The following is a 25944-nucleotide window of genomic DNA, read 5'->3' on the forward strand; positions in this document are numbered from 1 at the left end:
GGTAGCAACGTTAGTGTTACGGTAGGATCAGAATTTTGTCGGAATTGCTGACTGTTCGGTAGGTGGACGCTCGCGCGGCAGCCAGGCGGAGGATGCCGGGCGATATTCGCCGAAAGCGACTGGGGGACCCCTTTCGCGTCGCGCGACGATTTCTATCTGAGTTCCTCGTCTGCGCGAATCGGCATCTAAGTCGAGCCTATAGTGCCGCGCGAACACTCTACTTAACGAATCGCGCAGACGAGGAACTCAGAAGTCGTTGATTAATTAACTTTTCCGAACTCTATGTTTTTGGGTCACCTTATTTGATTATTTAAAGTAAGCGTTTGAATGGGTCGTGCCGAGCTTGCAGAATCTAATCGCTTGCAGTGTCACCTCATTTCTGGGTTCCTATGATGTTTGAGTCTCGATTTAATTAAGGCGTTTGCTAATAAGCAAGTTTTTACTGCATACTGCCTTTTCAAAAGTGCACCTGACAGCTTTTGAACAACCGCTTCGGTTGCTCTATTGCAAAACTTCCTTTCGCTCTAACAGTGAAGCAGTATGGTTCCTAGCATAGCGACTGGCTTCCTAAGAGGTCCTTATAATATAATAGGAGTTTGACTACTCCCGCATGAACAATCCAACTCGCCAAATACTTGAAAATGTTATCGCCGCACTCGAAGGCGCAAAATACTGTAAGCGACATATTCTCCTAAGAAATGGTATCAATTTCTCTCTCGAAGGCGTGGCAGTTGGCTCAGGTCAAGCTGCTATCAACATGGTAGGAAATGCCTTCCTTACTCCAGGCGACCACGTCGTTTGCACTCAAGATGCTTACAGCGGAACCGTTTTGTACCTATCAGATATTTTAATTCCGAAAGGAATTGAAGTTGATTTTATTGACATGACGAATGTTGATAATGTTCTTCCATCTCTCAAGCCTACCACTAAAGTAGAGTGGGTAGATCGAATGCTTGCAAAAACCTAAGAGATCTTTATAACAGATGGTTTGGATCGAAACTCCCTCTAATCCTGCTTTGAAAATTACTGACATCAAAGCCGTGACTGACGTTGTAACTACATATGCTCAAGGCAAGGAGATGGTAAGCCATTCCAGAAGTATTCTGGTTAATAAATCCTGTTGGTTTTAAGAACATTCTCTGTGTTGCTGATAACACTTTTGCCACTCCGTATTGCCAGGTAGGTCTAAACAAGAGAGAGACATCGTTAGCTTAGCAACGTCTATCTTATTGTTTCTGGTAGCTGCCACTGACACTTGGCGTGGATATCATTGTTCACTCTGTTTCCAAGTATATGGCTGGTAAAAGCTATCATAGCAACAAGAGATTTCTAATAGAGATTTTCCTAGGTCATTTTGATGGTATCATCGGAGCTGTTGTCACAAACGACGTCGTTCTTCACGAAAAATTGAAATATTATCAGAGCTGTAGGATTGTCGCTTGGAAACGCGGAATAGCACTTCATTTCTTTTCTCAACTAGACGGAGGTGCAATTCCGTCACCTTTTAACTGCTACATGGCAACTAGGGGCATCAAAACACTTCCTCTGCGAATGAATAAAATGATGGAAAACGCTAAAGCAATAGCGCTGTATTTGCAAAAGCAGGCGGAAGTCGATTTTGTCTGTTACCCAGGTTTGAAATCAACTTTCCGATTTCGTATTAATTTTGAATCGTAGGTTTGGAAAGTGATCCAGGCCACGAAATCGCTGCAAAGCAAATGATCGGTGGTTATAGCGGCATGGTGGCATTCTGTCTTCTTGGAGGACATTCACATGCTTCTGATTTCCTTACGAGTCTAAAGGTAAAAGTTTCTTTTCTCACTTGTTAGAGAAAAGACGCATGTAGCGCCGTGTCTAGCTGTTCAAGGTCGCAATCAGTTTGGGTGGTGTCAACAGCGTGGCTGAAATATCGTAAGACGCTAAGCTATTGATGAGTGCATTAATTAAATAAGAAATAAATAACAGAGCCGTTATGTCTAAAAAACGCGTTTCAAAAAAACTGAAGGAGCAAGCAAACCTAACGGAAACTCTAGTAAGATTAGTGCTCTGAGTTGACAATGAGGTCAAGTTGTCAATAATTAATTTCTTGCAGATTAGACTTTCTATTGGAATTGAAACACTGGAAGATCTTATTTTTGACCTTGAACAAGCTTTTGCTGCAATTCGAAAGACGAAAACTAAAACTTGAAGATAGAAACATTGTCTCAGCGAACGGACTTGCAGTTTAGTCAATTTTACAGTACGTCAGTCAATCCGTATCTCCATATCAGCATTTTGTGTTATATATTCACCATCCTAAATTTATGCACAAAACATATACCGGTATACAAAAATTTGACTACATTGCCATTTGGTATTGGGTTTTAATCCGGGTTTCCTGTCCCACGTGATACAAAGCAAACGTTCGGCGATATTCCTCTCTAAGAGCATACTCTCCCTATTCGATCGCGCTAGCAGCGATTCCAAAGGTTGATGAAGGTCAGGAGATTGATGCTTCATTCCAGGATAAAGTGAAGACCTCAGGTTCGCACCGGTTCCCCCTTGCGTAAACGTGCCCTCTCTTTTGCTATTGTTTGCACTCTCGCTATGCGACGATGATAGAATTTCGTTGCATTAGGATGTAGGACAGCTGGCACTAAGTAAAGCGGGTTCTCGTTTGGTCCTGAAATTAGATCTCGATCATTAATTCTTAAGAGGGTTTGCAAAACACATGTGTTGCGCGTGACGCCAAGGCAAAATATAGAGACGTGCTAATTGTCTAAAAAAATTGTATTTAACTATATTATTTAATTTTCATGTTTTAAAATGGATATAGGTCTGTTCTCTTAGAGAAATACCGTAATATTTGCATGTTTTCGGACAGATGACGCTATTTCGACGAAAGGGCTTTTGTCTGTTTGTGTGTGTGGCCATGGGGAGCGAAGGCACGTCTGCCATTGGCCCTTTTTCCTCGGAGACAACTTTTTTTTTTCAATTCTACTTCTGGAGCAGCTTTTTCTCTGTCGTACACGTTTGAGTCGGACTGTAACCTGTTTTTCTTCTCACCGTCATGCGCTGAAAAGCATTCTACTTTGGCTCGCCAAATTGGGAAATGGCATTATCAGGCTAGTACCGCTACCTTTCTCCGAGTTCGAGTCAATGGTAGTCATTGAGAATGCATGCATAAAGTGAGCCATGAATAGTAAAAAAAACACGACTCTAAGGCGATGCATAGGAAACTGTAGATATTTTGCACTCTATAGAACTACAGCAACTGTTAGCGCCGTCCACCTATATAGAATGACGGCAATTGTTGACGCCGTCGACCTATAGGATGACTGCAGCTATTGACGCCGTCGATCTGTCTTTGAACTATATAGGATGACGGAAACACATCTTTAGGATGACGGCAACTGTTGAGACCCTCTATCTATAGAATGACGGCAATTGTTGTCGACGTGGATGAGCTCGAGACTTGAGCTCAGCCACGTCCATGACAGTTTAGAATAAACGCGTAGGCGCGCGCTTGTTTATCTACTCACGACTATCTGCGCCACGCCCTTATAACCCTTGGATAGACCTGTTAAAAACCGGCTGAACTCTTTATAAACACCGCAAACCTGCTCTCTTGTTTTGGACCGCGGCGAGCAGCAATCGGTACGAAGGGTGAGATCATCTCATTTGTACGGTATCTAATCGCCGGACGCTTGATATCGATCTCTGTCACTAGTGGGCTCTCCGTTACTAACTTACGTATATAAGGCCCTGTGTATAATTCCTGGACTCTAGGACGATTGACCCAGTGTGCCAATGTTCACTTTGGCTTTGCCGTGGTGGGCATTTTTTCTAACGAACCTCTTACCTGCTCAAGGTCTCGTTGACCAGTGCGTAGGAAGGATAATAAAGGCAATTTCTCTCTAGGTGCCTTCAGGATGGACCGGTCTTCGATGCTCTAGCGCAGGTTTGTACAGTCTGAAATACCGTGACATAGACTCTGATCATCTCTACATAGCGCCTTGTGGGGATGTCCTTAAGGCAGCAGCAGGTTATCTGACTTCGCCCGGCTTTCCTGAGAATTACGTCAGTAACAGAAACTGTACTTGGACGTTTGACCCTTCGTTGTCCCCATCTGTTATCCTGCTCAGAATAGTACACATCAATTTGAATGGATCAATAAGCGATTCTTTAAGGATTACAGATCGCACTCAGAATTTGACCGTCACTCACCTTCATCAAAATTAAAAGACGTTGAAGACGGAGACGTTATCAAAGTGGACTCGTCCGTTGTGATACGATTATTCTCTGGTTTACACGTCTCGTCTCAAAGAGGCTTTGTGTTGGAGTACCAAGTATTACCAGGTATGGTTTTTTTGCTTATAATTGATAGCTCCATACGTAGAAGACTTTGTTTTAGGAGTAGAACCTGTATTTATTTCCACGCCAAATGATACGACGATTTTGAAGGGTGAAACACGGTGTCCCTTCCCTGTTTATCGACTGGCTCTCAGCAGCCTATTTTTCGGTGCGAAAAAGACGGTAAAAACGTCATTCTGCCTCATGGCAGTGAGAACGGGGAACTTCTTATTCAAAGTGCCAACGAGACGACTGATTCTGGGATGTACGATTGCATAGCTGAAAACTATTTAGGATCAGTTACACACCAATTCTTTGTGGCAGTTGAAGGTATTTGCTCTTATAGGTACATTCAGTCAAAGATAACATTTTCATTTTGTAGTTCCTCCTAGGATCACTCATGCACCCGTTGATGCTGTTCTGGATGTTTTCCTTCCTCGTCAGTTCGTCTACTTTCGATGTGAGGCGTATGAAATTCCAGAGCCGGAGATTCACTGGAAAAAGGCGGGGTTGTAGTTTCTCAAAATCCTTCCTACTTGTCAAGCGAAAATCGATGGATTAGAGTTCGTGTCCGCTCTGAAAGGTTTGGTGAGTTCAGCTGCTACGCGAATAATTCTGTTGGAGAAGTTGAGTCTCTGCCGGCTGTTTTTTCCGGAAAGAATGCTTCAGGTAGGTAAATACCATTCAATTTGAGCTGCATTTTGTCACTTTTATAGGCTTTGAGATTCCCGTGCAAGTTCGCAGCAGTTTTTTGGTTAGCGCTAATTCGTTATTTGCCTTTGAATTTGACTTTTGCTGTCGAGCTACTCTCGATATTCAAAAAATGTTCAAAGATGGCCGTAGAATTGGTGGCTTGACATATCAAAGCACGGAATTTAGAAATTATCAGAGAGTGGCATTTGAGAATGCAACAGTTAGCGACTCTGGAGTGTACAAGTTTGAGATTGAGGTCATTGCGGAAAACCGTAAATATTTTGTAACATTTCTTTTTCACGCTATTGACGTAAAAGGTCGGTGTCTAGGTAAACTTTAAATTTCTTGGGTAACGGTATCTTTTAGCATTTCCTCGTCCAATCATGTCTCCTTCGACGCAAATCTACCCTTTTCATCCCGGAAAATCTCTTCTTTTAGTGTGCACCGAACGACTGACTAATCCTAGTTGGTCTTTCACCTGGTTTCTGAATGGCGTCGAAATGAATAATACAGGACTTTCACACGCTGTTTATAATTGCGACAGAAAGTCTTATTTGAATTTTCAAAACTTGACGAAAATTATTGTAGATTCAACCATTACAATAAGCGAGGAGATTTTGGAGCAAACTTCACTTGCCAAGCCAAAGCGACATACTCCGGTCAGGCCAAAAATATATCTGCTTTTATACGTAAGTATCAGTATAAGGTGTGCGGAGATATTCACTGTGCACATCGATATAGGTCTTCCATCGCACATGAGATCTTACGAATACTTTTGGTCTCTCTGGTCATCTTCAACCAAATGCAGTGAGATTTGTGGCAAAAATTCAGGTTTTCGTTTACGGCACAGAAAGTGTTTTTATGGAAACTCCTTTCGTTATCATTGTTACGGTGGTTGAAACTCGGTCGAAGCGTGTTCTAGTCAGCAAAACTGCAGCTCAGATACAGGCAAGTACACGTAGAGCATGCAAAGGCATGGTTACATTGTCTACTTTTAGATTTACCAGCGGAAGCATCTACAAGACATCTAGATCCAGAAGCCGGTAGCTTCGAATAATTGTTTTTTCATTGAGTTGTAATAGTTTCTGCTTAAGAGGGACTCTCAGCAGGAGCGGCTTCTGGTGTGACGTTTGTAACAACGCTAGTTGTTATCGGTGCTGTTGCATTCGTCATTGTGGTGATTTTAAAGAAGGAAAAATTTTCTTTTTGTCTATCACCTCAAGCCAAAGCTGACAAACCTGCAAACGCATGTTTGGCAAGACCAGCGATTGCGGAAGCCAATATGAAATTGAGTTAAAGTGGGCAGAATGTTTCGGATAATGCAGTTCGTAGCCAAGAAATGAAAGCCGAACCCGTGTATGAAGACGTTGAAAATTCTTCTCCAAACCAGAAAGACAACATTAGATGGACCACTACTGCTCTCTATAGCGAGGGAGAGACAGAAGAAGCTCGTGATTAGCAAACCAAACGCGAGTTTTCATTCCACTCTATATAATCAGGTAACAGGTAGCAGAAAAATCAGATGAGCCCTTTTTCTTACCTGAAGTTCTTGTAGTTGAAACGTTAGATTTCCTGTTGCGTTCCTCATTGTGGTCAGCGTTTAAAGAAGAATTTCTTGAAATTTTGTCTAACGATCGTAATACGAAATAATGAGTGAGTCACGTGGATTCCTTATCTTTATGTGTACTTGTTGTGTGATTATGTTATAGTTACAGTAAAAAAGATAAATTTATTGAAATGCGTTTAGATTTTCCTGTTCCTGAATTCTTTGACATTCCCACTTGTTTTCGAATTAAATTTCTATTCGTGCGCAGTTTGCTAGCGCCTAAACAAATCGTTACAATTGTCCACTTGCCTTTTCTCTCGGCAGTTTTTCGAAGAAATACCCAATGTTTTTGCATGTCTAGGAATTGGTTGTGAGCATGCTTTCCTATTCCGTTGTCGCTCGTTTTCAAACCACTCCTCGTGGAGTATCTCACGTAGGAATCCAATTTCTATCGGTTTACGCATTTTGCCGCAGCGATCATTCATTTGACGCGTTTAGTAAAGTTTACGACCTAAAGGCACTTTTTGTGCTTTTGAAACGAAATTGTCGCCTTTTCTCTCTTCAGTAGTAAAAGAATGCATTAATGTGTCTCAGAGAAAGAGAACTCTCTTCGATTGTTAATGAAAATTTCTCTAGGTCGTTAAGGAGGTTCTACGTCTGGATTCGCCTGCAGTAACAGCACCTGTGATTGCGGAGCGTGAATTCAAGATCAAGGAGTTCGTTTTTCCAAAGGGCACAGTCGTCTTTCCCTTCTTTCTGCCTACTCTACTCGACAAAAGCTTTGTCGAGCCACTCAATTTTGACCCGAATCGATTCGGGCTCGAGCGACGAGAGCACGCTTTGAACGCGGGAAACTACCTTGTGCACATTTGGAGTTGGACCGTATCGATGCCTTGGAAACAAGCTGATTGAAGTGGTACTTACTCTTACAGCCGCTATTGCCGCCTTGGACGCAGAGTGGCGTCGTATTCCGACATATTCTGGAAATAGGATGACGTTGGATTCTACGAGAAGGCTGGCTGACGGGTGCGTGATTGCCATTCAAGCCAGGGAGGCGTGAAGGAATCGATATCATATACGGATGTGTTCGTTTGTGCTGCGCCTTTCCGGTTTCTAAGTTTGTAATTGCTTGACACCCCGCCCCTAAAGCTAGCTGATGCATGAACGGCTATAGTTCGATCGATTCTTCTATGACTGCTATATGAATGTTCACAGACTTATCACCTGCCGAGAAAAGGAAGCTGAGAGCCAATCATAACTGAACATTGGTGAGGCCCCCTTTTAGGAGTCACCATCACTAGAGCCACGGGATAATTGCTCGCAGCGACCGTTGCGAATATCGCACGCACGTATACTTCCAGTCACATAAAGACTAACCTCTTAGGTCCTTCTCGGTCACAGGAGAAAGGAACTCGACTAACGACGGAGGAGAGACGAGCCTCGAAAGAGAAATGATAACTTCGGTTCCTGGGCGAGAAGGCTGGACTGAGATGAGTCGACTGCCCCATCTACGCATAGGCCTTTGAGTCACCGTCACACAGAATAATCGACTTGCGTCTGCGAGCCTTACCTTACGCTTTGCAAGCGAAAAACTCAAAATAGAACCCCTTAGGGAGCCTCACTTTTTTGTTACAACACCAGTCGCTTGGAAAAAGTAGTTTGAACGATATCTCAGTACAGTCGAAACGTGTCTTGCGAAAAAAAGTCAGTGAAAAGGTTGACCTTTCGATGACCATCCTTTCGATGACTGTTACGTACCCGGATAAAGGTACGTGTTCACTTTCGAGTCTTTTTCGGACTTGTCGTACCTGACTCAGTATGCAGCGAAATTGATCCATTAGCGTTGACGCCCTTTCTCAACACGGCTCCCTTCGTCCCGAATCCAATTCAACAAATAATGGCACGAGAGCTCTTCTATCAGATTCGATCCCCACGACGAGTACGTTCTACGATGACCAGGACGGCAATACAGGAAACTTAACGCTGTCTCCTCACACGCTCGACAACGTAGAGCCAATGTACGCCTGATTTTTGTACTCAATTGACGGCGGAACAGCCTCGATCTGCGTGGGCGTTTCTCGCCAGGAAGTCCTATTGCATCGTTTCCCGGTAAACTCTTCTTTTCTTCTATGATAGAACGCCAGGGATGTCCATTCCTTGTTCGCCATCTTGCTTTCTCGCGTGACGTCACATGCACTGCGAAATAAGAAAACGACCCAAAGCACCCGATCAGATAGTTTGATATAAGCAGCATATCATTATCAGGATTACGAAATGAGTATATACGAACGTAAACACATATATTGATTGCATGACACTGCTGTACGCGTCAATCAAAATTTTCCGGGGGCCCCATGCAGCCACCCCGGTTCCTACGCCACTAAGTTATGACTTCGCATGTTTCGCGAAGACCGTTTGTTTCAGCGTAAAGGACGCGGTGGGGCGACACCCAATGCTCAGACTCACCTCTGCACTTTATCTGGTATGTAGCTAATGAATAGGAATCTATACCTCCTCCAGCGCTTCGGCGACGTAAGGATAACAAGGAAGCGAAGTCGTTAGCTTCCTTAGCTTCCGAGAAAGCCGAGAGATTATTCAAATTAGATGATCAACATCCACTATGACGTCTTCTTTATTTGAAGCTTCTGCAGCTTGCCAAAGCAGATGCGATGGTTAGACTGGCATACCGCAGAAAGAGTCTTTACGACGGTCTTCTTCAAAACTCGAAAGTTATTAGGTGAAGTTTTTCGTTTTCTTTTTGCGAGAAAAAGTATAAAGTAATGGTACAGCACCAACCAAGATGTCTGGGTGGATGTTTATTTTCTAAAACCATATGCAAGCTCGTTATAGCGTCATGACTCATGCGGTATTGCTGTGGCTTCATGATACGTAATTGTCGTCCTGCCGCGTGGCCTATATAAAGTAGCGGCTGCTAGCTGGCTGGAAGCATATACTCTCTACTTCTTGATCATTCAGCATCAATGGCTAAGCTTACTCTTTATACTGACCAAGGTGCCGAATACTCGATCTCTTCTAGCAATGAAGATCTCACCAACTTGGGATATGGAACGTTCACGAGCTGCCAGTCACAAGGAGGACGATGGATCGTCTACAAAAATACGCAATATAATCGTCCTGACAGTAGTCGTACTGTAGAAAACCAACCGTCCGACATTCAAGTCGTTTCGCCTGGACCACTTATGGTGCTTAATCCGATTACGTCTGCATACCTTATTCCCGATTCGCGCGAGACTGCAATCTTTTTTTATGACAACTACTACGGAGGACCTCGCCAAGACTCCTCGACGTCCATTTTTGATGTAAAGCGTTCTAGAAGTTCAGCTAGTGCTGATCGAATACATTTTGCCTTTAGCTCAATCTGGCTCCTCCCGACGGCGTTTCTTCCTCTATAATCAACGGAGGCACCTGGGAAGTGTACTCAAAGAAGAAATTTGAAGGTCCTCGCTTTCGCAAGACTCAAGGAGACTATCCTACACCGGACTCTCTTGGAGTGCCTAACGACACCATAAGAAGCGTGAAGAATATCGACTAAAAGTTGAAACGGTGATATCGTAACTTTAGACATTTTGCTTTGAGTTCTTCTGTCTTGTATGTACATCTTGTGTGTTTGCATTCTAGAAATGATTGTTCTTAGTGTCAAACAGGCGAATTTATCTTTCTTCAAGTGGAAACGTTATCTGCCAAATTTGCTCTGCAGAACAACGCTTTGACAGATTTACGATGTCGGGTTTCGGCGAGATGAGACTCGATTGCGTTCGGACGATAAAACTAAGTTCTGCTGAAAGGCAGAACTGGGCTCTCCTCTGGGCGGGGAGCGGAGAACATTTTATGGCTTTGATATTTTGGTAGAGAACGACGCGGGGAATCCCGCATCTCTCAGATGTCGGTGTCAGGTATGTAATAGGAAATGAAAGTGCTGACTATTCTACAGACAGGTTTTCGTGTTGTTTGCGTTGTTTACGTTGTCTGTATGCTGTTTCTTTGTTGTTGCGACTGGCGCTCTTTTCTCGACATCCGGGTATCGATCTGGTCTTGGTCTTTATCCGGGTCAGGGTCGGAGAAAAGCTAACGTTTTGACTGAAATGTTTTGCAAGACGCTCTTCGGTTATGCGGGTAGGCTTTTCATAACAGTTTCTATAGCTTCTGGCGCATTTCTGAAAAGGTGAGGCTCCCTAAGTGGTTCCGCGAACAGATTATCGCCCTTGGGAAGCGTAACGTAAAGCTTGCGACACGTCTTTATTATTCTATTTGACGATAGACTAATTGCCTGCGTTTTTACATAGTGGTCCGTCACCGCCTAATTAAGAGACGAATTTATCCGTCGCCCTTTCGAAGCCCGTTTCTTGAACACAGAACAGACGGCATCGATTAAGGTAAACTTAATTACTATTCTCTTCGGGACCCCTCGTGGGGGATAAACCCAACGCCTCATCTGCGCAGATTGCTTCATTGACAAGAGAGTCGTCAGCTCGAATAGTAAGAAGAACACCCATATTTCGTAGCCAATCGCGCATTGACTCGCTTCTTTACTTAGAAGCGAATTCCGTTGTGAAAACACCTACGGTAACACCCTCCATCGTACTAGTTTAGAGGTATAGAATCTAGGCTCTAGCTGTTAGGCTGTGGTGGAAGTGAATGGTGATCGTGTAGAGTGCAACATGGGTATACTTTTTACACACCCCGATGTGTAGACTATAGCAATACACCAGAAGCGCTGGTTTGATTTGCAAAACACTTAGAATTTGTTTCTGCACAAGCCTGGGAAACTTAACATCCGATACATACAACAGTGAGACACACAAAGAGACAAATCAACACATCGCTAGGCAAAACTGACGGCATGGCATGCAGAAACCCTTCAGCCCCTTATTCCGTCACCGGGCAATAAATGATATATTCAGTCCAGAAATCGGGCTTTCCAGGAACGCCAGTGGGAACGCCAATTTTTTGATAGACGATTGACTTAACTGTTGCGTTCCATATTTTAGTGTAATCGTTCCCGGAATCCATGGCAACAGCTACGTCCCGCATGGGGTAATCGTCTTCTAGGTGAAGGAGAGTGCAACCGCTTCCAGCAACGTGGGATACGTTGAAAAGAAACATAGCACTACCGTGGTTAAACGGGGCTTCACTTCCCGGAAGGTAGACTATTTGATCGTTTGAGACTGTAGCATTGCCGTCTCCGATATTGAGCACGGAAGGATTATCCCCACCAAAGGGAGCATAATAAACTTTTTGGTCGCGAAAAGAGATGGAATTTTTTAGATAGGCCTGTAGAAAGAGCACGTCGTTCAACCACTATAAAAGTGCTTTGTTCAACTGATCTTACGCTAGCCGACAGTGAAATAACTGCAAAAAGAAATGCCAAAGGAAGGGTAGTTGCAAGACGAAAACTCATGGTTGCACAGGAGTTCAACGCGATAACAGGAGACGTCGGAGCTTGAGGACTTTCTGGACGTTGTGTGGCTACTGCAAGCTATTTATCTTTCTCGCCCGTTGCCTGTGAAAAATTTAATTTATTCAAAAGGACCACATGTAAAAAGCGCCAGCCGGTTCTCTGATCTCAACCTCAAAGTCAGAATTTTTGTAGATCTCGCCGTAGAAGTCGATGATGTAAGTGAAGCGCGTTGTAATACGACTGTCTGCTGCCCCGTTAGGTTATAGTGCTACGAAGTCGGTCTTTGCTTGAAATGCGGGGGCGGGGTAAAGAAGCTTTTACCGCAAAGGATCCCCTACGAAGCGGTCGCGTTTGTGGTCAACACAGGCCTACCACCAAAGCAGCTGACGGTCAGCTGCTTGGTCAGCTGCCGTTGAAAAGGTCCGATTACCCATTCCCGAGAAAGCATTCAGTCAAACTGTTCACTTTTCCGAATGTTACCCGGATAAAGCAGTATCTGACTATGATCTGACCGCCCTTCCTTCATCATCGTCTTGCGCGTGCATACCTGCGTCATGGGAAGCGAACCTATAATACTGGGATATCTTACAAACTACTTTTTCCAAGCGACTGATGTCGTCACCAAAATGTGAGACTCCCTAACGGATTCCATTTTAATTTTTTCACTTGCAAAGCGTAAGGTAAGGCTCGCACACGCGAGTTGATTTTTCTCTTTGACTGTTACCCTATGGCCTATGCTTTGACGGGGCGTTCGACGCATCTCAGTCAAGCCCAGGAACCGAATTTATGATTTTTCTTTCGAGTCTCGTCTCTCCCCCGTCGTAAGTCGAGTTCCTTTCTCCGGTGACCGAACAGGACCTAAGAGGTTGTTCTTTATGTGACTGGAAGTATACGTGCGAGCGATATTCACAACGGGACGCGCGACTAAGTCAGAGCGATCTGCATGACTCTCTTTTGCAGAAATGGTATTACAAGAACCGGATAGCTTCCTGGGAGAGATAATCACTGAAGCACGACAAAACCGGATGCAAACTCGGAGAAGGCCGCCTTCAAAACATAAAGCTTTTAGGAAGAAACCGATTAACGCCAGGCTATTTCTGGAAAAGTAAGCAAGTCAGTCGAGAGAACGCTCTCTTTTACAGACAGCCAAAACTATACTGACATAAGACAAAGCTACTGTACTTGTATCTGGCTACTATGCAGTATGGGGGCGGGGAAGAATATGGGGGGCCCGGTCAGCTTTCCGCGCAAATTCCCAGCTCGAGCAGCAATACAATAATTTTTGCGATCTGAAAACACCGTCTCTTCGATGCATTTTACCTTTCTAAGCATTCGTGGGACACTTTCTCGACAATTCCATCGCGCACGGTGAACGCGAAAGGCTTTTTCTTCCAAGACTCGATCGATTGGATTAGCTGCTACGTAGCCTTTTCCTTATGTTTCGATCACAACCTCTCTCGAGATCGAGACGCCATCTTAGTTGAGGAGTGCTTCCCGTAAGGTTAGGTCACCTGACTATGTCAGTGGAAAGGCCCGGTCACTACGGGACGCGACCCGTATCCACTGTCCAGCGGTCCAGCCCTCGATCTATCCGTCTTTCTCGATTCTACCTAAGGCGAGGAGCAGATTGAAGAAGCTTTTTAGATAAATGCTTTGTGCGTAGGTGTTTTAGTTCAGATTGTGGAGTGCTTTCTTCTCGTTGCAAGTTTTTTTCTGATCACCCAACGAAGAACTTCATGATATTCGAACTCTTACTAGCCTGGATCGTGTGGATCGTGCTCTGTTTAGTCTGGTGGGACGATAGAAGTTTTTCCATTGTGGAAGACGATGAAGATGAAAAGAAGCAAATCGTCAACATCCGGGGGCGAGATGCACTTGATCACTATTTTCGGAGCCTTCCCAGGGGCTACTATTTGGTGGACAAAGACGAAAACGCTGTGTTTGGTTACAAAAATTTTACGTCCGGTCAGACGTATTTTCGCCGACGTCGAAATGCAGCAAGAAGAGAGATCGTTTCTCCTGGATCCACCCAATAAACATTAATACATAGATAAGAAAAAAATACGCAACACACCACATAAAAAGAGAGAGACAAAATATACAATCAAGCTACGCAACTCAGTTTTGGAAAATTGTCTGTGGCTCTATATACATAGAGCTCTTGCTGAACCAAAAACGCTTACGTTCACGTTTGGCTTCAACATCACGGATAGGAGTCGCGAAGGATTTTTCATTTACAACTGCAATCGGTACGTAGGTCAATACTATATATGAATCGATCGAGAAAATGGTTTCTAGTCTCATTAAAATGTTTGAGCGAAGCCCTCAGCAATTGGACGGCAGGCCGTAAAGATGGTTCTTGAGATTTTTTCCTTTCTAACAGGCCTTGATTTACGTTTAGGGAGTATAGAGGAGTCGTTTGTAGGCCATGCAGTTTTGTAATTTCACAGGGTATAGCCTACATGTGCGCTGATATTAGGAATTGTCAATGTTCCCTACGTCGTATTGCAACCTACCAACAACAAGCAGGATTTTGCCGATCCTCAAGCAAGCTAGTTATTTATTCGATCTTAGAGAGCCTGTCTTGATTAGCAGTTTTTATTTATGTAGGAGTATCGCTTTCTACTTAAAGCTATGAATGAACATCTTGTGCAATACTGGCGAGACGTGAACATCAGTAAGACTAGACGCGTCTCATACGTCAGGATGATTTATTTAATTTAAAACTTTGCGTTAAGGAGATTTGACGGATTTTTGGTAAGCCATCATGCATGATAAATTCATTGGGCACCAAATTATTCATTGCAAGGAATCACTTTGGCTATTCACAGTCAAAACCGTGGACCGACCAGGCTTCCAACGAGTCTAGGTACGTCAAATACAGGCGGTCTAAGGTTAAGATAGAAATGCAATGCGGTACGTACGTCGGGAAGTTGCTCTTATACTTGTCGCCGGCGCTTTTAGCACGTCTATTTAGACTTGTGCCTTAAATGGAGAAAAATCCCTTTTTCGATCAGACATTTTAATTTCATCTTTACCGATGACTGGACGTGCAGTCTCAGTTGGGATTTAAGTAGCAACAGGTAATTGTAATTAAGCGAATAATCGTAGAAGCAAACTAATGACTGAGAGAATTAGCAGTTGTTCAAAGCCGGAGAAAGAGGCTGCTATTAGAACAGTACGTCTGACGAAAGCCACCCCAGCTGAGAGCCGTCGATCAGGCGCGGTGCGTATCTCGTTGATAAAAGAGATCTAATAAATTATCTATACGTTTACGCTTAATTAATTTGTCGCAAGGTGTCAGCTCAGCCGCCAGCTCCTGGCCGCTCTTTTTCGTTAACAACAAATGTAGTAGGTTGAGGCGCGTCCTTTATACTGCGTTGCCCTAATTCTACCGTTGCATGAAGGCTGGTGCTTCTAGAAAACGAGGCTTTTCGGCGGACGATCACACCGACAGCGGAAACGTGTTTTCTAACTTCATAACACCGCTACCAATGGTTCGTATTACGTCGTGTTATTTAGAGTAATATGCGCTAGTTATAACGTTTGTGCTTGGTACATCGTCACGCTGTCTTGTTTACAAATTAAGAAAGATATTTAGGCAAATTCCTCTATAAAGTCGATTCACCGCGGAACGTCCGGAACAAAGGCCGGAGTACACAGCGGCGTCGGCTCTAGCATCAGGCCACCCAAGAAACAAAAAGCTTTGCGAATTCTTGATGACAATGATTCCGACGACATCGACGATGACAACGCTCCGCAGGCGCGGCACTTGAAAAACACTGAGATGAGAGCAAAAGAAGCTGAAAAGAGGGCAGAAGATTCTGAAAGGAGAGCAAAAGCAACAGCGGAGAAAATGAAAGAAACAGCGAGGAAATTGAAAGAAACCGAAAGAGGGCGGAAGAAATTGAGAAGGTGGCAAAAGAAACAGCGGAGCAATTGAAAAAAACGCAGAAAACGCTGGGAAACCTGCGCAACCAAACCTGTTTGATTCTGACCAAAGTTGATAAGGTATATCTGCTAATGTATTACATCATAATTCAACGGCTTTTATAATGTAGGAATTTAGCAAGTTCCTGCCAAATCCATCGCACGACTTTGACGCAGCAGTGTCAAAATTGAGTCGCCGTCTGTAAGTTGACTTACAAGAAAGGTTTTCTGGGCATACCCTACCTAATACAGAAATTTTGTTTTTGTTGTTGGCTAGTTTACTAATATTGCAAGTTGCTAAGAGAGTTCCGAGTTACACTAGGGGTCGTTATAGCTTCTTTAGAGTCTAATTAAGCGCCAGGAAGATAGCTTCTATGTAAGAACAGATAAGTGACTAACGCTGGTGCATGCCAAAAATGAATGTAGAGGGTAAAGCCTGGCAGCCTTTTAAAGCACACGAATAGCTCAGATTTCAAAGGAACGAGGCCAAGACTGTCCCACTTAAAATCACCGCGCTTAGAAATACACCGTCATTTGAAAGAATGCCGCAGAAAATTTATTCAATGATGATGATAGTTTCTTCTAGCAAACCTTCGCTAGAAGGAAGAATAGCCTAAAAGACCATATCAAGGGGTTGCCAGGTATTATAAGCACGTTACTAGATCTAGTAAGAGTAGACGTCGCTCTACTTATCTACTGAGTTATACTAATATACCGGCAGCTGTCCTAAAACCCATTTCGATTCACTACGAACGCTGCATGGCGAGAGCATGTGTAGTACCATGGCAAAAAATACGCAGACGCCACGACGACTAAGGACCCGATGAAATGCTGGTGCCTACGTACCTGATGTCTTCATCCCGGAGTGAATCCTTACTATCCTGCCCTTAAGCACTTCAATCGGCGATCGGATTCGTCTTCGGCGGACAGCGTGCGGCCAGACTTGCGACTTCGCGCTCGAAGATCCAAGATGCTCCAAAAGCACACGATGAGAAATGTGCAAGAAGTGTACGGCGCTCACCACTACCTTTGGAGTCGTCGCTACTGAGTTTCGCTAGCTGACCTTTCGCTTGGAATCCATGCTTGGAATCACGTGGGACAAGAAACCCGGACAAGAAGAAACCCGGACAAGCAGAAACCTGCGGGAAACGAGTGCAGCAGATGCTCTCCCACTAGCTGTGCGCCAACGGAAGGAAGGCGTTTATGAACGACTTTCATGAAAGCTTCCTCCTTGTCGTCTGGAAACCCGACCTCCTTCTTTATCATCTTGACGGCCCGGGAAAACGGAAAACAACAAATGTTTGACCTTGATAGTACTTCACATAGCGTCTTGGCCTTTTAGATATGTAATATACGCAACGAGGTAATGCGCTAGACGGAAAAGTCTGAGCGTTGCTCACAAAAAAAATTCTACATACATCGGCTATTGTACCATAGTAATTTATTAGTTAAGGGGGAGGGTGTGGGGAAAGGGTAGGAGGGAGGGTGGGGGGAGGGTGGGTGAAAAGGTGGTGGAGGGGTGGGGCGACAACAGAAAGCGTCGCTGCAGAGGGCCGCAAACTCTCTTTGGATAGACAATTTATTTATAATTATTTTTACGTATCTACCGGTAAGTATTTTAGGAGAGTAAGTTTGTAAGTATCGTTTCTACTGATCTCTTTGTCAGTCAAACGCCTGTCATGCTTTAGAAAATAAATTCAAACTTTGATTCTTACAAAGCACTTTTGCAATGACAGGTTGCGTTAGATCAAACTAGAGCTGAAAGCAAATTGAATGGCTACACATTTCATCATGGCACCAACACCGGTGAAGAATAACACCTAGGACATTGTTTTTTTAATTTTCACTCGCCTTCACGTCTTCAATACTTTAAGCCACATGGATGTGTGCCCAAGCACGTATACGTGGAAAAATATTGTGCGTGGAACAAAAAGTGGCGACAAACGAAGATTGTCGACAAATCAGAGCTACACACTAGGAGTCGCCAATGGGTGGAGCTAGTGTTGTTCGAAAAAAAAAAAATTATTCTGTAATATGTTGCCCCGAGACCTTTGACTTGAAAGTTAAACATTAACTGGGCTATTGCTGTCGTTCTCAGGTACTGAATGAGTTTGACTGAACTTGCCTACTTTTTCCGTCTGATTTAAAGCACAAATACGATTCTCATATGTTTAGTCGTCTCATATTAGGCTGCATGCGCGTTGAGCGATATCCGATAAGAAAGCAAAGAATCCCCTAATTACAGCGGGATAACAGTGATTCGCCGCCGGAACAAAGGATCGTCCGGTATCGTAATGAGTGCAAATTGAATTATTTATCATGCAAAATGCTTTGCAAGCAAGCCACTTCCACAGTCCGCCGCTTTGTAGTAGCGATGGCACTAGCCGAGACAAACGAAACTGGAGTGCACGCTTCAACCTATAGCAAGCTCTCGAAGCACGTTCAATTATCTGAAGGCCGGAAATTCCTCGATCACATTCTGCAGCCTCAACGTGGCGATCGCGTTCTCGACTTTGGCTGCGGAACAGGGAACCTGACGCTTCATTTAGCAGAGAAAATCGGACCAAAAGGTTTCCTCGTTGGAGTCGACCCTGACGTGGAGCGAATCAAAATCGCCCATAGCCTACTCCAAAGTTACGAGAACGTGAAAATAGTTCACTGTTCAATAGAGGAAGCGAAACCGTTTGCACTTTACGATGTTATCAACTCAAACCAAGTGGTACACTGGATACCTCGCAACAACCACGAAGAGTACGTTGGAAAGATCTTTGATTTGCTGAGACCAGGTGGACGTGTCGGCTTCACGACGGGGGAGGATCACAAAGGCTTCATACGAGAGCTCTCTGCAAGTCAATATGGAAATTCCTACGAATCGTTTATAGCTGCTACGGGATGGAGTTTGGCTCCGCTTTCCTACTGGGAATCGCTTTTCAGAGACGCCGGCTTCGAAATCGTATACAGCTCGAGAGAGGAAAAGGGTGGCGTCTTCCCGGACGAGAGGACATTACTCGATTGGTGGGAAGCGACGACTGTGGGCTACTTCAGCGCCGCTATTAGAACGCCGGAGGAACTGCTGAAAAAATACAAATTGAAAAGAGACGGACCGATTCCTGTCTACGCTTCTCTTCAGGACGTTGTGGCTAAGAAACCGAGTTAGAGAACAATAGTTTGTTTTTTCAGGGCACGTGTTGGGGTATCTGTCTGATCAAAAAGAAACCCACTCATCGCAATGGTATTCAAGATGACGCCGCAGATATGCATGGCCTTGGGCTAGTTCATACCAGACGGCTTCGCTCGACCGTCATTGTGACAGCTGACGCTGCGTAAAATGAATGATGAATCTACTAATCAGATTACCCTACGTTTTGCTCCTCCCACTTTTCACTTGGCCTAGACTTCCGAAGATCTTTCCTAAATCTATGAGTAGTGAACGAAGTCCTCATGCACTCTGATCTCGGTAGAAAAACAGCAGCTGGGTGGAAGCCCGCTGACATGCAGATTGCAGATCGAGCTAATTATATAGACAGTGATTCCAAGTCGAAGCTGACGTACGCTCGGTTCTGAGTCGAGAAAGAAGGACAATAGATGTACAGGTAAGACAAGGATGTTATAAAACCACTGTTGCGGATTTGTGCGAGTCACGGCTTCAAAACGAGCTGCATTCCAAACCGGCGACGCAGTTGTGACTCTTTCCTTTCGTCAGAGAAGGCCATAACTCACCTGAAGACGGTATTTAAGGTGTTTCCAGGCCATGAGACAGCACGATCGCGGTCAAAATGCCGGCCGGCGGCTACAGACAGACATTATTCCCTTTGACTGAAGGGCAAGTGTCCCGTATAGGTGACGCGTTCCCCGATGCATGTTGCTATCTAATCGCTTCAACGCTGTCGTCGTTTATGCGTTCAAGTGAAGGAGAAGGCTCGATCGGCGAGATAATGTTAATGGGGACCCTCCCTACGCCATCTGGCTCTCCGGTTGGATCGAGAGCGAAGCTCGCAAAGGTCGTTTTCTAAGAGCACTTATCAACTTCATCAGGGTAGCCTTGGCGTCTAATCATGCATCTAGAGCGAATACCAACTGGCAAGGGTACGAATATATATATAGGGTCTCTTCAATTGAGAGTCTTTGTCAGAAGTTTGTCGGAACGACTATCAAGCATAGCGTTCTCGCCAGAAGCGTCTGTGTACCCGGCTCTTTCGTACAAGCGACATGCTTTGTCGAGCGTAGTAGACGTTTCTATGAAAACCTTCTTTACACCGCTACGTCGAATTTCTTCTTCAATCATAGTGAGCATAAATTGGGCGATGCCTTTTCCTCTCGCTTCTGGCTTCAGATACATTTTTCTAATGTCAGCGCACCGTTCGCCTCTTTGAGCTGTTGAATTGTAGTATCCCACACATCCAACCATCTCTTGCTTGGCGACATCTTCGATGACAAACAAGTCGCCCTTGCCACTTCCCCAGTAGTACTCCTCGACTCTCAAAGCGTCTTGGTCGCCGTCATCTGGCTGGAATTGTAGCCCATGAGAGGCGAGGATATTAGTTACCATTTCGATGAGAGGCTTCCGATCTTTTGGTGTCCAGCTTCTTGCAACGTAGCGTCCGAGATGAAGAACAGGTTTTGCGCTCATTTTCCTACGCTTTGTGCGTGAAGTGGAAATCCTTCCTCGTTTGACTGCTTCTCGTTCAAATTAGATTAATTATTGGACGTCCCTCCCCATGCATGTATGCATCCATTTGTCGTATGGAAATGGTTTTGTGTATTGCATTAGGCAGCGGGTCCTAAGCGTCACACCGCAAGTTCTCTTTAGAGGAAGGGAATCTGTTACCTGGTCCAAGCCCAAAGACTCGTCAACAACGTACTCCAGCCGAAGTGTGACGATTGTGCACTGGACTTCTGGAAACGTAACTCTGCACTTGGCAAACAAACTCGGATTCAGGAAATTTTTCGTTGGAGTAGATCCAGGTGCAGATTTGGATGCAGATTTACCGGTAAACGATGCAGTTTTCATTTGAAATTCAGAGTGATGCGGGGTTAGTTGCGATTTATAGAGGGACCTTGAACAGGCAGGAACTCACGCCTATCATCTTTAATTATTTGGTAAAGGTAAAATTTCTATATTTTGTAGCTTTAATACAGCGTATGTTAGATAGAGTCGTCTATCAAACTGAACCAAAATATAATATCCCTGATGGACTTCTTAATTTTTTTACACTTCAGAGCCGATCAAAATTGCTCGATTAGCCGGTGTACTAGCTTTCAACCACGTACCTCTTTGGCGTATTCGTTTGTTTCTGCAACGCTAGGTGTGTCGAACGCCTGCGCGCAGAAGGAGTTTTAAACAAAAATCACTGAAAGAAATTTATGTCTATGGTTGTTGTGTCAATGCCTCTGTGTTTTGGGCTTTCAAGTAAGTCGTTTGACGGATTTGATAAAAATTTGAATTAGATATAAACGTCCTTTGAGAACGCCTATGACGGTTACTGTCAAACTCGAAATTTGTGAAAGAGCCAAAATTCGCCACTGCACGTCACTGCAAAGAGTTATTACTAAAATAACTGTCAAAATACATATCAAATGAAAACCTACATTGTTTCCTTCACAGAAAAAGTGCGCGTTGCTCACTGAGTCCCAAAGCATTCGCAACTATTCAAACGTTGCCTGAGCAGTAAGCTTTACCGACGTCTCCACATCGCCTGCTCTACTAATATTGTCAGAAACACTCTGTTGGAAAGCTGTCTTATCGCCGGCAAAGAAAGATCTCATGCCACACTAATGTACGCAAACCTTCAGAAATTTGCTTTCAACGATTATTTTCATTTTAGTTTAAGGAACGACGAACGGTTGCGCTACAGTTCTGTTGAAGGCATCAGCGCAAAAATTTCGTCAGTTTTGCAAATATTTATCCAAGTGCAACAAAAATTTTTAATTTTTCGTTCTGTCGCTAATGCTAATATCAAGTCTTCAGTGCAATTTATATAGTTATCCCTCACGCAGGAAGTAAAGTAGCCATAGGAAAAGATTAATTTTATTAAGGTTTCAATACCTCGCGCATTTGGTAGTGTTCAATGCTTTAGTGTGTACTGTATAAGAACGAAATGCTACCTCAGAAAAATTGGGTCAAAAGTTTACCTTTTCGTTGACGGTTATACGGAAAAGAGCAGCCTCTGACTCATAGCGAAATAGTAGAAACATAAGGAAAGGAAGACGAGTAACCTATGACTCATAAATTAATAATGGAAACATAGGGAATGGGAGTCGAGTAACCTATAACTCATAAATAGAAAAATAATGAAACTATAAGAATGTTTTAGTAGATCGAGAAAGATCGAAAAGAGCCTAATCACATATACTGTAGTAGCTGATGAAATTGCAACTATGAAAAGGAATGAACATGCACTCTAAATAGCTCCGAAGCTCAGTCCACTCAGAACAAGAAGGCTTGCGCTAGATGAATTTTCTAAGTGGAATGATAAATTTTCTAAGTGGAATGACTGGAATCTGGCACTCAAACGGCTCTCGAGTATCTAACGCCTTCTTTTTGTACCCAGCGTTACTTGCTGCAATTTCTATCCGTCGAATTCTCGTACCAGCTAATATTAATCGCTAGATGCATGACATCCTTGGCTCTTCGAAGTCGATCACGCGTTACAGTTGAATGGAAACCCACCTACTCGAAGACTTAATTTGTTTCGTACCACAGGAATTCGTTATGTACAGATCGTTCGCTGTTTCGTGATTATAGAGAATGGCGTGGAAGTCCACTTTAGGTTCGTCTCCGGGACTCTCCTGTTTTGATCCGGGCAAACGGCAGAGCTCTGGCGAATTTTCGACTAGAATTTTCGCGAGGTACTTTCTTTGGCGTCAGCGACAGTTGTCGAAGACAATTCGAAGTAATATTGCGTGGAGATAACGTTTCCACAAAAGTGAGGCTCCCTAAGGGGTCTCCTGAGCTGTTTTTCGCATCTCAAAGCAGAAGGAAAGCCTTGCAAGCGGAAGTCGATCTTTCCGTTTGAAGGCATACTGAAGGTCTACGCTGAGACAGACATTCGACGGAGCTCATCGAATCTTCATCGAGCTAGACTCAAAAATACCCTTCTCTGCTTCGAGGCTTGTCTTTCCATTGTCATGCATCGGATGCTTTACTCCGACGACGTGTAGCAAGCTTAGAGGCATGTCTTGTTTCTACTAGAAGTATACGTGCGTACGACGTTTACCGCATCCGTCGCAGGCAAGAGTCTCGTGGCCCGGGTGATAATAATCCCTCAAAAGGGGCCTCACCAAATTTTTTTCTGAGTAGCTGTGGTTTTAGTCTCCTCTCATAAAGGCTACTTAATCCTTTCTCTGGTAGATATTAGGAACGATCGAACTTGGGATTTTAGTCAAGCGTCTTCCAACACACCCCAAAGATGAGATCCATGTGCTTGAAAATCAAGTAGACGTCTATTCTGACAGAAAATTATTGGAAAATGATCGCAAAGCTTTAAAAAATGACGGTGTGTTTCGTTTGTGATACGGCTATGGCGAGTGCACTCTCGGATCCGTGCGAACTCGATCCTTTTGAATGAGACGTTATAGATTCATGCAGGAAAGTGGTATGAAGCAATCTAGGGACTGGTTGGACCCTTTACTTGCGTGTAGAATCTCATTGCCAGTGGGTTTAATGGCTCTTTCGAGTTGTTAGCATACACATTTGTCCCCGCATCGTCTTAAAACTATTTTCTTTAAAGTTCTTGTACATTTTAGACAAGCAGTTTTTCTGAAGCTAGACGCGCTCAACTCAGAGTGTATAGTACATTTGGCTATATAGGCGACGACGGCTTTCACTGTGCACTACTTTTCTCCTTTTTCCGTTTCTTGGGTGCAGAGGGTGATATTCGTGAATATTTATTGCATTTTCGTTATAATTTCGTTACATGTTTATCTATTGAAACTTACTAATCTATTGGAAGGACCGTGATAAAATGTATAGTTAAGCTACGGCTTGCAGGTTCCAGTAAAAGGAATTACCATTAGGGGAGCCGGAACGGAATCCCCAGACGCTCCCACATCTCCAATGCAGCTTACGGAGACGCCGCAATCATCATCATCATTTCGAGCACAATTTTCACTCTCGCTCTTTTCAGGGTCAGTTGCATACTCCATCAAAGAACGATAGTTTCGACTAAGATGACAATACTGGCACGGATGGCGAACCTGATTCTGAATCACGGTGTTGTTGTCGAAGCAGACGTCCCACATTACTACGGTACATCCGCACGCTGTTGCATCTGGCAAGCAACCGAATCCGTGTATTGTTTTGCAAACGATGCTCGTTTCATTGCACGCTTGACATACCAATGAACATTTGTCGTGCGGAATTGCGATCCCGTTGTTGGGGCACTCAGGTGTGGACATATTAACAGGGTCCAAATGATAGGCGCACAAGTCGCCGTTGCTACACGACAGACGATCCCAGTTAGGAGGTAAGTCGTCTAGCGTCGCCGGCCAACATTGCTCGGGCATTTCCATGCCAACGCACAGACCACGCGACGTGCACTTATCAGAATGCGTGCAGAAATTGTCGTCGTCGCAGGAGATGCCGCCGCGAGTCGTCGTCCATTGGATAGTAGACTGGTCAGGATCGCAAGCCTTGAAGTCGAACGACAGTTTTTGGCACGAGAAAAGATTGCACTAACTACGAAATTAATATACCTGGCATTGCGAGTATCGGCTCTCGGGATTTTTATCATCTTTTCTGTAGCACCGACTGTCAATGAGGCAGTGACTTGAGAGAAGGGTCCACTGAGAAGTAGACTGACTAGGGTAGCAAACCTTAAAGTTGAGCGACAATTTAATTTGCACTGTATAGTTAAGACCTCGCTAAATCGAAAATATACCTGACATTGCGAGTACTGGCTCTCGGGATTTGTATCATCTTTTTTGTAGCACCGATTGCCAATAGAACAGTGACCTGAGGGAAGGGTTGCGCTGCACACCCCGTCCCTGCATTCCTCCGTAATACACGGTAATGAGTAGCGGTTGCACGGTGATCCATTTGAAACGCGCGCCCACGCATGTGCCGAGAAGTATTGGTTGCATTCCCAGAGAAAACCTTACTGAAGCAACAACAACCCACGCATAGCTTGTTTGACGGCGGTTACCAGACAGTTTCCATTGCCAATTGAAGACTGCCGTTGCGACTGAGCGTAAAAAATGCCGTTTATTTTGCAAGCTTTGTTATCTGTCCAGCAGCGCTGCGAGTCGGCAAGATTTGGACAGCTTGCTCCGTTTGCATACTGGTTTTGCCATTCAGAACGATATCTCCATCGGATTGTAGTATCGTGGCAATATCCGTCGCAAGAACCCTATGCGCTCCAGCTATTGACTTGACAATCAACTACGTACGAAAGTACTTTGAATAAATGTTTCTAATGTGTCATAATATTCCATGTGTGAGATATCTAAAATCTTTGTAAAGTGTCGTCAACTTACTGTTGCATCTGACGCCGGCGTCATGGTCGTGATTGCAGTTATGAACACCCCAGCCATTATGGAAACATTGGTCCAAACGTGACTCTGATCCAGAGCATCGCACATTATCAAGCCAAATTGGTCCCGAAAACTTCGGAGAAAACTTATTATATAGATACCCGGAGCTCCAAGAAGCCGACGTTCCGAACAGTTGACGACAGACTACGTGCGCATCGTTCAAGTCCCACTCTTCAGCGCAAACGGTTCCCCAAACCCAGCCATAGTAGATTTCAACGCGACCTTCGTAGGTCGATCCTCCAGCCAAGCGCAGATCTCCCAAGCGCTCATCTTCAGAAAATAAAGTTGCAACATCTTCAGAAAATAAAGTTGCAATGCATGAATAAGATTAGGCTGCATCGACGCAAGTTCTCGGGACTTGTCCCCCAACCCTTCGCACGCTTCGTTTTTGGATCGACACTTACGTGAGGAGAGCACTTGGCCAATTGAGTGCTGCAGTAGCAACAGTGCAGCAGCAAAGAGCATTATGATAAAGGAACCAGCTTCTCCCAAC

The 25944-nt window shown here is 44.2% G+C and overlaps 4 protein-coding genes and 4 long non-coding RNA genes across 16 annotated transcripts in view; 6 read left to right on the forward strand and 2 right to left on the reverse strand.

Moving 5' to 3' along the window:
- Positions 1–2367, forward strand: part of LOC136191843 (putative cystathionine gamma-lyase 2) — a 2977-nt gene extending 610 nt beyond the window's left edge. Inside the window, exons 2-12 of the mRNA XM_065980253.1 lie at positions 593–674; positions 723–931; positions 984–1082; positions 1132–1179; positions 1243–1300; positions 1349–1426; positions 1481–1633; positions 1678–1802; positions 1859–1911; positions 1966–2032; positions 2093–2367. Coding sequence (XP_065836325.1) covers positions 593–674; positions 723–931; positions 984–1082; positions 1132–1179; positions 1243–1300; positions 1349–1426; positions 1481–1633; positions 1678–1802; positions 1859–1911; positions 1966–2032; positions 2093–2188 — 1068 coding nt within the window. The 3' untranslated portion in view covers positions 2189–2367. The remainder of the gene's footprint in view (positions 1–592; positions 675–722; positions 932–983; positions 1083–1131; positions 1180–1242; positions 1301–1348; positions 1427–1480; positions 1634–1677; positions 1803–1858; positions 1912–1965; positions 2033–2092) is intronic.
- A 61-nt stretch (positions 2368–2428) lies between these two features.
- LOC136191744 (uncharacterized) lies at positions 2429–5967 on the forward strand. 3 transcript variants are annotated; one of them, XR_010670945.1, is made up of 7 exons: positions 2429–2523; positions 3901–3940; positions 3992–4662; positions 4715–5001; positions 5049–5342; positions 5392–5714; positions 5767–5967. It is a non-coding gene; the product is annotated as an uncharacterized lncRNA (long non-coding RNA). The 3 variants fall into 3 exon arrangements; XR_010670943.1 differs by having other exon boundaries at positions 4715–5342; XR_010670944.1 differs by lacking the exon at positions 2429–2523 and adding an exon at positions 3320–3850 and having other exon boundaries at positions 4715–5342.
- A 1450-nt stretch (positions 5968–7417) lies between these two features.
- LOC136191800 (uncharacterized) lies at positions 7418–9005 on the reverse strand. Its single transcript, XR_010670965.1, has 3 exons — positions 8142–9005; positions 7949–8079; positions 7418–7795 (listed from the first exon to the last, which is right to left on the reverse strand). It is a non-coding gene; the product is annotated as an uncharacterized lncRNA (long non-coding RNA).
- Positions 9006–9529: 524 nt separating this feature from the next.
- LOC136191833 (uncharacterized) lies at positions 9530–10263 on the forward strand. The gene is made up of 2 exons (XR_010671001.1): positions 9530–9891; positions 9945–10263. It is a non-coding gene; the product is annotated as an uncharacterized lncRNA (long non-coding RNA).
- Positions 10264–10573: 310 nt separating this feature from the next.
- Positions 10574–12123, forward strand: LOC136191836 (uncharacterized). 2 transcript variants are annotated; one of them, XR_010671004.1, is made up of 5 exons: positions 10574–10808; positions 10876–10965; positions 11033–11068; positions 11127–11522; positions 11581–12123. It is a non-coding gene; the product is annotated as an uncharacterized lncRNA (long non-coding RNA). The 2 variants fall into 2 exon arrangements; XR_010671003.1 differs by having other exon boundaries at positions 11127–12123.
- A 1407-nt stretch (positions 12124–13530) lies between these two features.
- On the forward strand, positions 13531–16227 carry LOC136191740 (ATPase MORC2A-like). Of its 6 annotated transcripts, none has more exons than XM_065980150.1 (13): positions 13531–13605; positions 13654–14239; positions 14289–14345; positions 14392–14545; positions 14601–14667; positions 14729–14747; positions 14800–14906; positions 14968–15073; positions 15129–15216; positions 15288–15341; positions 15398–15487; positions 15592–16001; positions 16052–16227. In XM_065980150.1, exons 4-12 carry the CDS (start codon positions 14453–14455, stop codon positions 15931–15933), a joined length of 966 nt encoding a protein of 321 aa, XP_065836222.1. In that variant the 5' UTR covers positions 13531–13605; positions 13654–14239; positions 14289–14345; positions 14392–14452; the 3' UTR covers positions 15934–16001; positions 16052–16227. The 6 variants fall into 6 exon arrangements, with proteins under 6 accessions (XP_065836222.1, XP_065836218.1, XP_065836221.1 ...); XM_065980146.1 differs by having other exon boundaries at positions 14289–14336; XM_065980149.1 differs by having other exon boundaries at positions 14289–14336; positions 15288–15338.
- Positions 16228–18294: 2067 nt separating this feature from the next.
- Positions 18295–19077, forward strand: LOC136192289 (aklanonic acid methyltransferase DauC-like). The gene has a single exon (XM_065980824.1). The coding sequence runs from the start codon at positions 18295–18297 to the stop codon at positions 19075–19077; it is 783 nt and encodes a 260-aa protein (XP_065836896.1).
- Positions 19078–20031: 954 nt separating this feature from the next.
- LOC136192291 (uncharacterized N-acetyltransferase YjgM-like) lies at positions 20032–20550 on the reverse strand. The gene has a single exon (XM_065980825.1). The coding sequence runs from the start codon at positions 20548–20550 to the stop codon at positions 20032–20034; it is 519 nt and encodes a 172-aa protein (XP_065836897.1).
- Between the last annotated feature and the right edge of the window lie 5394 nt (positions 20551–25944).

Source organism: Oscarella lobularis, chromosome 10 (assembly GCF_947507565.1).
Source record: "Oscarella lobularis chromosome 10, ooOscLobu1.1, whole genome shotgun sequence".
In the NCBI taxonomy this organism is placed as follows: domain Eukaryota; kingdom Metazoa; phylum Porifera; class Homoscleromorpha; order Homosclerophorida; family Oscarellidae; genus Oscarella; species Oscarella lobularis.